This window comes from Chrysochloris asiatica, unplaced genomic scaffold, assembly GCF_000296735.1.
Source record: "Chrysochloris asiatica unplaced genomic scaffold, ChrAsi1.0 scaffold00262, whole genome shotgun sequence".
NCBI lineage: Eukaryota > Metazoa > Chordata > Mammalia > Afrosoricida > Chrysochloridae > Chrysochloris > Chrysochloris asiatica.
The window spans coordinates 2,634,090-2,646,805 of record NW_006408780.1 but is presented as its reverse complement, the minus strand read 5'-3'; the positions used below and the strand labels follow the sequence as shown (position 1 = coordinate 2,646,805).

The 12,716-nt window shown below is 57.2% G+C and overlaps 1 protein-coding gene across 1 annotated transcript in view; it reads right to left on the bottom strand.

The window, feature by feature from the left end:
- Positions 1-8,183, bottom strand: part of DGKQ (diacylglycerol kinase, theta 110kDa) — a 13,674-nt gene extending 5,491 nt beyond the window's left edge. The window contains exons 1-15 of the mRNA XM_006874135.1: positions 7,925-8,183; positions 5,276-5,355; positions 4,641-4,740; positions 4,222-4,307; positions 4,029-4,154; positions 3,438-3,591; positions 3,183-3,257; positions 3,012-3,112; positions 2,680-2,903; positions 2,431-2,521; positions 2,283-2,337; positions 1,980-2,041; positions 1,455-1,605; positions 1,001-1,039; positions 287-402 (exon numbers count right to left, since the gene is read on the bottom strand). Of these exons, the coding sequence (XP_006874197.1) occupies positions 287-402; positions 1,001-1,039; positions 1,455-1,605; positions 1,980-2,041; positions 2,283-2,337; positions 2,431-2,521; positions 2,680-2,903; positions 3,012-3,112; positions 3,183-3,257; positions 3,438-3,591; positions 4,029-4,154; positions 4,222-4,307; positions 4,641-4,740; positions 5,276-5,355; positions 7,925-8,183 (1,719 nt within the window). The remainder of the gene's footprint in view (positions 1-286; positions 403-1,000; positions 1,040-1,454; positions 1,606-1,979; positions 2,042-2,282; positions 2,338-2,430; positions 2,522-2,679; positions 2,904-3,011; positions 3,113-3,182; positions 3,258-3,437; positions 3,592-4,028; positions 4,155-4,221; positions 4,308-4,640; positions 4,741-5,275; positions 5,356-7,924) is intronic.
- Positions 8,184-12,716: the final 4,533 nt, after the last annotated feature.

The following is a 12,716-nucleotide window of genomic DNA, read 5'->3' as shown; positions in this document are numbered from 1 at the left end:
ACCTTGTCCACACATACCTCTCCACACACAACCTTGTTCACATGACCTTGTCCACACACACTTTCTTCAAACTTCTGTGAAGAAGTTTATGTGAAGATGTTTGTGTAGAAACAATCTGACCACTGTGTGTGGAGAAAGTTGTGTGAAGAAGGCTGTGGGTAGAGAAAGTGTGTGGAGAAGGTTGTATGGAGTTAACTGTGTGTGTAGTTTGGTGTGTGGAGGTGTTGTGAAGGCATGTGTGCAGAAGGTGTGTGCAGACAATGGAAGTCCTGCAGAGCCTGCTCACCAGCATGTCGGGGAGCACCAGGGCTGTCAGGGGGCGGCCCTGCACAGCTGTGTCCTTCACCAGCATGTAGAGCCGCTCAGCCTCCGCGAAGCACGTGACGTCCAGCACCAGGGCACCTGCGCAAGTGGGCTGTGAGCTCTAGGGCAGGGCCCGTCCACAGGGGCCTTGGCTGTCTCCTGGACATGACCAGCTCAGGTCAGCCCACCAGCCTGTCCCCTCCCTGCCCCCCTCACTGGTCCCGCCCAGAGACATGACAGGGCACCTCTGTTGAATGGACATGCGTGGAGTCGTGGAGGTACACTGGGACAGGGAGGCGAGCACCCTGGCCCCACCATTGCGTCTCATCCCCATCAAGCCCTGCCCTCTGCCTCCCGTCCCCAGCTCATACCCAGGGCAGCCTAGGGTGTTAAACACCCACAAGAACAGCTGGGGGTGGCAGCCCGTGAGAGTGCGTCGTGCTTCTTGCTCCACCTCCACGTATGTTTCAAATTTTCCATAACCAGAGGCAAACGCAGAGTCAGAATGGGTCTTGGCACAAACAGTTTCTGAGCAGAGCCTCATCTTAGCCAACGAGTTATAACAGAGAACCCCGATGAACACCAAGCCTCTGTGACAGACCCTAGAAGCCCTCACACATGAAGGTCTGCGGGGCTTGTCCATCAAAACCAGGGAATAATGTTCTGCCAAACCTGAGCCTTAGAAAATAGTGCTCACCTTGGGAGGGGTAGACGTGACTCACGGCCACCACGTCAGCTGCAAAGACAGATGCAGTCAGGGGTGCCTGGCTCCCACCACGACTGACCCAGGACAGACACAGTCCAGGGGCAGAGGCACCATCCACCCTCCCCGGCAGCCCTGCCTGCGTGTGACCACGAGTCCTTGTCCCCACCAACACTGCCCACTCCACCCACAGAGCTCTCTGCCCTGCCTGAGCTGAGGTGGGGAAGGCAGAGGGCAGAGGTGGGCACCAGGTGGGAATGGTAGCAAGGCAGAAGGCTTAGAAGAGGGGCACGGGCCTGAGCCTGCAGGTGAGGACAAAGGACAGGGACCAGCTCAGATACAGCTGAAGCAAAGCGAGGGTAAGACCAGGGGAAGGAGGAAGGTACTGCATGGCCATCTGGGGCCCCTCCTGTCCCTCTAGGTGCCCCAGCAAGCCAGAAGGTCCCACCTTTGGTGCCCACCGCCTCTTGCAGCAGGGGGCCATATTCCTGGGAGGCAAGGCCAGGTGGCAGGCCGCTAACAAACAGGGAGACGCGTGGGATCAGAGCCTGGCTCTCCGCCACGTAGAAGCGCGTCTGGTTCATTTGCCTCAGGGACGTCTGTGGGGAGGTGACAGTGCAGGCCGGGCACTGGCAAATGCTACGCGCCTCTGCCCTCTAGAGCCATAAAGGGGGATGCTAGGGAGATCTCCTTCCACCCTCATGGAAGCTCAGGGACACCACAGCCTGGAACCCGTAGCTATATAAAGCAAGCAGAAACGGCCCAGTCTTGGGGCCAGAAGGAGTGGTCCTGGAGGCCAAGCCAGACAAACTGCAACGCCATAGTGGACACTTGGCACAGAGGGCAGATACAGTGGTCCACCTCTGCCCAGAGCCACATATACACAGCGGGGGGTATATACCTATGGCAGAGAGTTGGAGGAGGCAAGGCGTACACGGCGGGAGGCCGTAGGACAGTGCCCACACTCACAAACCTGCCGGATGTCCCGTAGTCGGTCCAGCAGGGGCTCCTCATCTGCCAACACTGTCCGCTGAACTGCAGGATGAGGGCACAGAGCACAGCGTCCACCTCAGCTAATGCCTGCCGGTAGACCCTGACGCTCCCAGGATGCAGGGCCAAATGGGCTAGAAGATGGGGTGTGACCCACAGCCCGGGGCACCACCAAGAGAAGAACCCCGAGGCAGTGGGTCCTGGACACAGTCAGTACCAGCCCTCTGCTAGGACCTCAGGCCACTCGAGTCACCACAGTCCAGTCATGAGGGGCAGAGGGGCTCACCTTGTCTGCTGCCCATGAGCACCTCCACCAGCTGATAGTTCTCGGAATTCTCAGTCTGAAGGTAGAGAATGGCGTGTCAGGCCTGCGGCTGGTCCTCCACCATGCGGGGGCCACTTGCCCAGCCCACAGTGACCCCAGACATCCACACCTGACGTCCAAGCAGCGGGAGCGCTTCCAGCAGCACCGTCCTCACGGTGCTTTGCGGGGTCACACGGAGGGACACGTAGGCCATGCCCACCCTGTGAGCAAACCCTGAGACTCAGAATGGTAGAGCGCCCCCACACAACACCCCTTCCAGCTCACCCAGCAGATCCCAGACTTGGGCCAGCAGGGACCCCGCTCCACCTCACACTCCCCACTCCACTGGACAGACCATGGGGCCTGGGCACTGTCTCACTTGAGCCAGGCAGGGTAGACTCTCAGGACCTCCTGCGAACGGGGCAGGGCACGGATGACCCAGGCCTCGGGTGGGGGGTCTCGGACCCCTTCGTCCCCACTGGCCCCACCGCTCCGAGCCTTCCCCCGGGCCTCAGTCTCGCCAGCCTGAGTGAGCAGGGGGGGTGCTTGCAACTCGAAGTCACAGGGGTCCTCACTGATGAAGTACGCCCGCATCGCTGCCTCCTACAGGATTGGAAGGGACAGGACAGGCATGTGGGCTGGACTCCACTCTCCAACCTGCCCTGGGAATGGGTTGCTGCTGGCACCCCAGTCCCCACGGGGCTCACTTACCAGCACCTCCTCACTCCTGACTAGGCGGGGAACGGTGACCAGACGGAAGTGGTTTCGTCGCACTGTGTCATTGCCGTCAAAGATCTTCAGCGTCTGCTTGCCTGGCCAGGGGGAGGGGCTCATGAGGCCATGGGGCACAGGCATGGGGTGGGCGCTAGGGAGGACACTCACTGGACTCTGGAGACGCCAGCGCCTCTCTGCCTGGGCCCACCGCAGTACTTCCATCCACGCCATCGTCGCCCTCGCCTGCGGGGAAGGGTAGACCCATAGGCTCATCCATGCTGACTACAGGGGGGTAGGGACGGGGGTGATCTTGCTGCCGCACAGTGAGTACCCACAAATTGCCCCCTGCCCCTCCAAGGCCAGTCCTGCGTGATCCATTGCCTCCATCCACATTCCCCCCAGAAACCTGCCCAAGGCCCTCACCTGTGTCCTGGACTGTGGTCTCCGCGATGCGGAAGCAATGCATCTTGCTAAAATTACGTGACACCAGGCGCACGCAGGTGGGGGGCAGAACCATGCTGCGTAGGCGCCCGAACGTGCACTCAGGGGCGATCGCTGAGGAGCAGACAGAATGGACCTAGGGGCACAAGTGTATCTGGCTTCAGAACTACCCCTGGCCCCACACTTACAGACAGACCGAAGAACCGCCCATCAACTTCACAGACTGGGTGCCCCCAGTCTCCGCCATCTAACGAAAACTCCACCCCAGAGAACTTGAGGCAGATGGGCTCAGAAGGGAAGGTGGGCCTGCGAGGGGGCGCCATACACTCCTATCCCATCTATCACTCCTGTCTTCCTGACCTCGCCACATCTTTCCTCAAAGCTGAAGGTATGCCACCCAAGAACTTCCACTCCAGCCCCCTGCCAGTCCCCACCCACACCTGGAGGTCACACTACTCCAGAACCACTACCCCACTCGCCCCGCCCTCTCCTGGGGGAGCCAGGCCCCTGACGCCCCACCCTGCTCTGACGTAGAGGCCCCGCCCACCCCTGCCACCCGGGCCCAGCCCTCACCTGGAGGCTGCACCACTCACAGCGCAGGCCAGCCAGCACCTCCGAGGAGCTACAGGTCTTCCGGCAGACATCGCAGCGCGCACCCGAGGGCAGGTTCCCCTCCCGCCAGTGGTGGTGGTATGTGTCCTGGGGAGAAGTAACGTCAGCTGAGCCCCCGTAGGGACCACCCCCTGCCCGGTGCCCGAGCACTCACGTGGTCCTGGTGCCCATCCTGGTGGCAGTGGCGGCAGTCGCTGCAGGCGAAGGGCACACAGTCGGGGTGAACGTGCAGCTCACACACTGGGGGGCGGGCAGGGTTAGGGGCTCTCGCAGTGCCCCCGCATCCCAGCAGGCCGAGGTCTGCACACCAGCCTGCCAGGTCACTCTGCCCCTACCACCTGCCACCCAGCCATCCTGCGCCCAGACCTGCCTGCCCCTTTGGACTCTGCTCCCCACAAGCACTTCCGGGAGCCCCGATCCCCGAGTCTGGCCTCTGGATCACCCCACACAGGTTACTGGAGGGCTGTGCACCAGGGCCGTTAGACTCCACCCCTCTATCTCCCAGGGGAAGGGCTGGGCTACCCTGAGTACCAGACACCAAGACCTTAGGCCCGGGTGCCCTTGCCACGGTACCTTCGCAGCGGAGCGCAGGCGCCTCCAGGCTCTTGCGACAGACTGCGCAGAACCTGCGCTTGTACAACCCACGGGGGCCGAAACAGTGCGCCACTGGAACCTGGGGGCATGGGGGGAGCACAGAGTCTGGGCTCAGTAATGGCCCAGTCTCTGCTGCACCCCGCCCCCCAACCACCAGCCACAAAGGGCTCTAAGTTGGCAGCTGAGCGTATTAACCCTTTACACCACCAAGAGCCCTGGTAAGCCACTCATCTGTCCTCCATGGAATCATCCAGTAGGTGACCTTTAGGATGGATTGTCTCACAACCCCTTGGGGAGCATATGGCTCACTCCTTCTTACTGGTTTTCAACAATGCACGCGGACCAATTTCACGGCATTAAGGTGGATAGCTGCGAACCTTAAGGTCAGCGGTTCGAAACTACCAGCCTCTCCGTGGGAGAAAGATGAGGCTTTCTACTGGTAAAGATTTACACCCTCGGAAACCCTGTACAGGGTCGCTATGGGTCGGAACCGACTCTATGGCACTTAACAACAACAACAACAACAACAAGGTGGATAGCAATCATCCAGGAAAAAGTAGCCTGCCCACCAGTCTACGAGGTTGGCCCCTGCAGGACAAGAGGTGTAGGCTCACCCGGACCAGGCTGGGTGCGACGCACACACAAGGGTTCTTCATGTGCTTCAAACACTTCTCGTGGGACATGAAGTTGCAGACTGTGGGAACGAGAAATGCCATGGAGGTCTCCCCTGACAACTCCCGTCACAGCGAGGAGCCCAGAGTCCAGGCTCGGCAGGATGGCAGTGGCCACGGCAAGCGCCCAGTTCTGGGACCGGCTACCTCAAGATAGGGGCCTCTCTGCCAGACAGTGATGGGAAAGGCAGTTCCTGTGGGGGTGCGGTAGGGCAGCCCCCAGTCTCACGGTGCTCACTATGCAATAATGGGGGGACACACGGGAACAGAGGTCTGGTTCAGTTCTGACCACCCTCAGTGGACCATACAAACCCTACCCACAGGCCCACTCAGGGAGTACCTTTTTCACAGACTGGACTGGGTCAGGGCAGGGTCATAGAGAAGGTCACAGCCTGAAGGGACCAGACAGTGGGCAGGAGGGAAGGAAGGAGGGGACAGGAGGGAGAGGGCTAAAGTGTGGCGTGGGGAGCAAGATGAAAAAGGGTAGAGGGCTAAAAAGAGGGCTGGGGGGGTTGGAGGGAAAGGGGGAGGGAGAGAGATTGGGGAGGAGGAAACAGGAGAGGGTAGCAGAAGGAGGCGGCTGGAGAGCTGGCCACACACAGGATGGGTGGGTGGGACTGAACCCAGTGGGCAGGAGACTGGGTGGACAAGTTGCAGGCAACTAGAAAGTGGGGTAGGTCTAGGGAAGGCTTCTTCTCCAAGACAGTTTGCTGTGACCATTGTACCTCCCAGGAAACTGGCATGTTCCCCATGTGGGGAAGGCCACACTGTGGGGACAACCCAGCTGTGTCCTCTGCCTCCCATGCAGCCCCTAGAGAGGCACAGACAGAAGCCGCTTTGTGGCCAGGCTCCAGAGAAAACTGCCCAAATGCGGCCAACTTGGAGGAACTCCCCGCTTCCCAGTCAGCTTCCTCCCCTAGCACCCCAGACCAGCTAAGTCACAGCGGGGCAGCTACAACAGGCGGGCTTCCTCCCCTGGGACATGGAGATAGTGCGAGCTGGGCCGTCCTTAGCCACCTTCCCCACCCCCATCCTGGGTACTCCCAGGCCAGGAAGGTACTTCCTTGCCAGACATCTCTGCTTGCTGAGAATCACTCAAAGTCCTCTCCAGATATGGGAAGAACACTCCACAGGCTGCCCTGTAATCTGCCTCCATACCCCTCTCCCTAAGCCCTAGAACCCCACCTGCAGAGATCATGTCTGTGAGGGAGACCCAGGTCCTGGGTTCTGGCCTAGATTTGGAGCTCTACCTCCACTACTCACTTCTGCAGGGTCCTAGGGTCTAGCTTCAGCCTATCCTTCGTACATCTCTCTTGTCCAGAGGGTCCTTACTTTAGCTTACACACTCCCTCCTTCCTCAGATGAGCCACTCAGTACACCAGGGCAGGACGACAGCAACCAGGGGCTATCTCCAGGCTCAGCTGGACAGACCACCTCTGGCAGCCTGGGGGTCCCAGCTCTCTTTGCAATCAAGAAAGCCCCCACTTGTGCAGACCGGGCAACCCCTCAGAAGGCTCCTCCCTGCTCCTCATCTTGTCCTACCTCTAGGACCCTGGGCCAGCCAATGGTCACTACACTTCACACAAGAGTCCCCCACTGCATCACAAACAGCTGCTGCCCGTGAGCCCCTCCCCTGCAGGCAGGGTACCCTGGGCTCAGCAGCCTCAGGAAGGAGGAGGCAAAGGTAGGAGAGGCCCAGCCGGAAGCACACAAGTGGCCCGGGTCGGCATGCAAGGGCGCCACAGAAGGGAAGGGCCCTCCTTGCCCAGGCTGGCCTGCTTGGCATCTGGGTAGGAGCCATGTCAGGGCACGCCGCACCCAGAGATGACAGGCACTGGCCCGGCCGGCTGGTTTTCCAGGAGGCTGCGCCTGAGCAGAGTCAGCTCTCAGTTTCTCTGGGCAGCAGCAAACCATTAGGGACCTCGGCTCGGGAGCAGGTGGGCAAGACACACCAGCCCCAGGCTTGGGGAATTCCTTCAGTTATCCCAATAGCATCACTGAACTGTGGACGGTTCTGCCCCACTCCCGGGAGGAGGAGGACCCTCTGCCTAGATCCCGCAGCAAGAGCCATAGGTCCCGAATCCTCGCACAGGCTGCGCACGCTCCCAATGCTCCTAGGCACACACAGGATGCTCGGCCGAGATGCCCAGGGCCGGTGCCTCGGAACAGGACCCCCCACCACCGCCCACTCGGGAAGAGCTGCCGCCGCCACCATCTCCCTCCGTGGCCCCGGGCTGCCGGAGGACTCTGTCCTCGGGAGGCCGCTGCTAGGAGGGGCAGGGTCAAAGGTGAGCTGTCCAGCCTAAGGCGGAAGAATGGGGCAGAAAGGTGGCTTCCGGTCAGGATGAGGGCTGGGGTAGGAATAGTGGTAGGTCCTGAAGTCGGGATCCCGGAGGAGCCTCAGACTTTGGAGCACTCACGGGTTCTCTGATGGGGCTGGTGGGGTCCTGGGGTGGTGGGGTCTGTGGGTCCCATACGTAGGGGCCAGATGGACACAGTCGAGAATGAGGGGAGCTTGGTCCTCACTAGCAAAGCGGGGACCCCAGGGGTCCCAGGACCCGCATTACATCGGGCGGGGAGCGCAAGCCTCACCATCGCACAGGAAGCCGGCCAGCCCCCAGATGAAATCGGAGCAGAGGTGGCAGAAGGTGGGCTTGGTGAGCGTCACCTTCCGGAAGCTGTGGCCCAGCGTGACGGAGGGGGTCGGGTGCCTGGCGCCTGCCCTCTCCATCCCGGGCGCCGGCCGCACGCGGCCTCCGCCGCCCAGCACGGGACTGGAGGCCGGGCTGCCGGGGCGCGGGGACCCGCCGCCTGTCCAGGTATGGGCCCCGGGCTCGGCTGCCGCCGCCATCCCCTGGCCCCGCGGCCCCGAGCCCCCAGGGGCGTCCGGGCGAGAGGCCGGGGTCCTAGCACAGAGTGCTCAGATCCTGCTGCTGCTGCTGCTGCCGCCGTCGTCGCCCCGCCGCCTCCCTACCCACCCAGGGCTTCCGAGTGCGCCTGCTGCTTCTGCGCAGGCGCTTTCCTGTAGGGAGTCGGGTGGGCGGGGAGAGGGGCGGGGCAGAGTCTGGAGGGGCGGGGCCTGCGAGGCGCTGGGCAGAGAACTATGGATGTGCGTGGACCCGCATACCTGGTGGGGACCTCTAGTCACCCGCTTGCGCGCTACTCCAGCTAGGGCCGGAACCGGGACTCGTTGTTCCCGAATTTGGTCTGAAAGTTGAAGGCGTTTGCACCTGCAGCAGCCAAGCAAACTACGACGCAGATTGCCACTTCCCAAGGGCGGGGAGCGGAAAGGGGCGTTGCTCCTACTCGTTTATGCCCTGCAATCTCCGCAGGCAGGAGGCCTTCCCTTGGCTTTCCTAGGGGACCGGCCAGACGCTGCCTTGGGGACCCAGTGTGGGGTCATGGGAGGAGGGAAGGGACCCTGGGGATCCCAAAGTGATGTCATGGTGGGTAAGGGCCTTGGGGTCTCAGTGTGAGGTCCGAAGAGGGGAGAGACCCTGGAGGCCGGGGCCGTGGATCACAGAGAAAGAGGAGTACGTGGAACACCTATTAGGACGTGTGCCTCTTCCATTCCCCCCAGCACTTGGCGCCACGGGGCCCGGCCATGCACGGGAATCTGGACAGAGCTGGCCGTGGGTCGTTCCGTTTGCACTCCCGGACACGCCGACGCTGCGGTGCGCAAAACACCCGGAGGTGGAGGATGATTCTCCCACCCGCACCCCGGAGCTGCTCTGTCCCCGTGAGCATAGTTTGCGGTCCCGGGTCTTCAGGCGAGTTTAGCTCTCCGGAGACATGACGATGTTGGTTTCTTAAAGGGATCTCCACAAACCCATCACCTCACTAACGGAATCCCCCCCTCCAGGCCCTGGCTGCGTGTTTCCGCTGAGCTGGGCGTTGTGTAGTGACCACATCGTCTCCCTCATCGTCTCCCACGTGGACAGGCCCTTCTTCCCGGGACCTCCAATTCTAGGTGCCTCCTGACCCTCTGGGGTGCTGCCTGTACTCAGCAGTAGTGCGCTCAACTTTGCCTTGTCTGAGGGTGGTGCTGGTGACTTTAAGGGGCTGCGTGTCCCTAGGGGGTATCAGAGGAGGGAGGGAGGCCCCCAGGAGGACCCGCAGAGGGAAGGAGCATTTACAAGAGCAGCAAGGAAGACCTCACTGGGAAGGAGTAGGAAGGAGGGAGGTGTGGAGGGTGGAGGGTGGCCCCTGAGAAGGCAGGAAGGGAGACTCCAATCCCCACAGGGAAGGAGTCCTTCATCCCTCCAGAAACTGGTCACAGACCATACTACGCTGACCTTGAGAAAGAGCTATGGGCAGTAAGGAACCCCTGTCTGAGAGCAGCTGTTAGTGGGGACAGCCAGAAAACAGCCAACTGCAAAATGAACCTGCACGAAACTGCCACTAGGTGACTTCCTTTCAGCAATGGATGAGTGACCAACACCTACATGCCCAAGAGGTACTGGCCACTGAGAGGACAGCAGGCCCTGAGGCAAGGTGCACAAGGAGAAGGAAAGAGGCCCTCTCCCTCGGAGTTTCACTGCAAGACACATAGCATGCAGCAGATTGCAAGTTTCATGTTGCTCCAAATTCCTTCTTTCCTGCACCTTGAGTCAAATGACCAGGGGACCCTGAGCTCCGCCGAGGCCTCATCTCCTAATCTCAGAATCCTCATTCCAACTTTGACCCCTATGACCCTCCGGAAGCCACCCAGGGCCAGGCCACCAACAACAGCTCAGCCAGCTCACTGGCAGATGGGCAGAGGATAAGGATCAGAGGCAGCAGGCGTAGAGCGGATGCTCAGCAGCCTCTTCCTGGGCACCCCAGCTCTCTGTGTAGCTCTTGTCCCCGGGAGCACTCTGATACCCCTAGCCATGGTACCAGTGACAAGGCAGAGATTTATACTTCTTGAAGGTTAATGCAAGGTCGGCAAATCAAGTTCACTAGCCGCTCCTTGGAAACCCTGTGCAGGGTCGCAGTGAGTGGGAATCGACTCCACAGTACTTAACAACAACAACCACTTCTCTTAGTCTAAACTGTAGGAGCTGTTAAGGCAAACAATGCTTCAGCACATAGCTTGTCCTATTTATGAGAGAGTGGGGGTACACAGGTGTCATGGATTGAATGACGTCCTCCCAAAATATTTGTCAACTTGTCAGGACCATGATTTTCAGAGGTTTGGCAGTTAAGGAATGATGTAGTAATTCCCCATGATGTGGTCTGATAGAATCAGTCAATCAGTTGTAAGGGCGTTAAATGAGACACAACACCCTTACAGACGTCATAACCCTGAGCCAATGTAAAAGGAGTTTCCGTGGAGTGTGGATTGCAGCACTTTTATCTTACAAGAGATCCAAGGAAAGAGAAGCAAAGAGTGAAAGAAAAACCAGGAGTGGAACACATCCTTTGGAGCTGGGGTTCCTGCTCTGGGAACCTCCTAAAACCAGGAGACACAGAGGCAGAAAGCCTTTCCTTAAAGTCTGTATTCTGAATATGAACCCCTCTCTGCAACAGCAGTCAAAAAATCAAAAGACGTGTTGCATTGGGCAAATCTGCTGCACAAAACTTCTTCAAAGTGTTCAAGAGATAAGATGTCAGTTTGAGGACTAAGGTGTGCCTGACCCAAGCCATGGCATTTTCAATAACCTCATATGCATTTGAACGTTGTACAATGAATAAAGCAGACTGTAGAAGAAACTATGCATTTTAATTATGGTACTGGCAAAGAATATTGAAAGTACCATGGACTGCCAAAAAAAACAAACAAATCTGTGTTGGAATAAGTACAGCCAGAATGCTCTTTAGATGTCTTCCCTTGTAACTTCGGACATGTCATCAGGAGGGAGCAGTCATGAGAAGGACATCATGTTTGGTAAAGTGGAGTGTCAGGGAAAAAGAGGAAGACCCCCAACGAGATGGATGAACATAAATAATAGCAGCAGCAGTGAACTCAAGGGTGACAACAATTGTAAGGATAATGCAGTACTGGGCAGTGTTTCGTTCTATTATGCACAGGGTCACTATGAGTTGGAACCTACTCTATAGTCCCTAACAACAATATCCGTAGGATAAGAATTGGACTAGTAACCACAAAGTCAGTGGTTCAAACGCACCAGCAGCTCCACTGGAAAAAGATGAGGCTTTCTGTTCCTGTAAAAATGTATAGCCTTAGAAACCCTAAACAGGGTTGCTATGAGTTGGAACCGATTCAAGGATACTACCACCACCAACAATAGCTTCCTAAACTGTAAGAGAATGAATTTCTGTTTGCTAAAGCACACATGTGTGGTATTCTTATTATAGCAGCACTAGATAACTTTGTTATCCACCATTCATCTGTCCGTTTGCCCTACAGCACTGGCTTTGTGTATGGCTGTGATTCTGGAAGCTATCTTAAATACCAGCAGGGTCATCCATGGTGGTCAGGTTTCATCAGAGCTTCCAGATTAAGACAGACTAGGAAGAAGGAGCCACTCAAAATACAACTGGGGAAGAGCTGCCTCCTCAAAGTAAAGTTGACATGATGATGTGGATGGAATAAAGCTTTTGAGAGCTCTATTTACTGATGGAGCACAACTCAAAATGAGCAGAAACAGCTGCAAACATCACATCCATTAATCATCAGAATGTGGAATGTAGAAAGTATTCATCTAGGAAGAGGAAATGGAATGCATAGAGATCAGTATCCTAGGCATTGACATACTGAAATGGACTGATACTGGCTAATTTGAATTTGACATTCATATGGTTTACTATGCTGGGGATGAAACTGAAGAGGGTGGGGTCTCATCCATTGTCAAAAAGAGCACTTCAAGGTCTATCTTGAAGTACATTGATAGCTGTGATAGGGTAATATTCATATGCGTATAAGGAAGACCAGTTAATACAACTAGTATTCAAATTTATGCAACCAGCACTAACATCAATGAAGAAATTGAAGAATTCTACCAACTTTTATAGGATGAAATTGATCAAACATTGATCAAAAGTTTGATTGTGGATCCAAGTAAAATGAAATCTTTGACAACTTTAATCTTTTTCTCCATGTATCATGATGCTATTTATTGGTCCACTTGGAAGGATTTTTGTTTTCTTTGCAATGACTTGTAATCCATGCTGAAGGTTATGTTCTTTGATCTTCATCGGCAACTGCCTCAAATCATCTTCGCTTTCAGCAAGCAATGTTGTATCCTCTGCATAGTACAGGTTGTTGATGAGTCTTCCTCGCATCCTGATGCCATGTTCTTCATATAGTCCAGTTCTCAGATTACACGCTCAGTATACAGATTGAGTAAGAACGCTGGAAGAATACAGCCCTGCCGCACACCTTTCTTAATTTTAGACCACAAGGGATCCCCTTGTTCTGTTAGAATGACTGCCTCTTGAT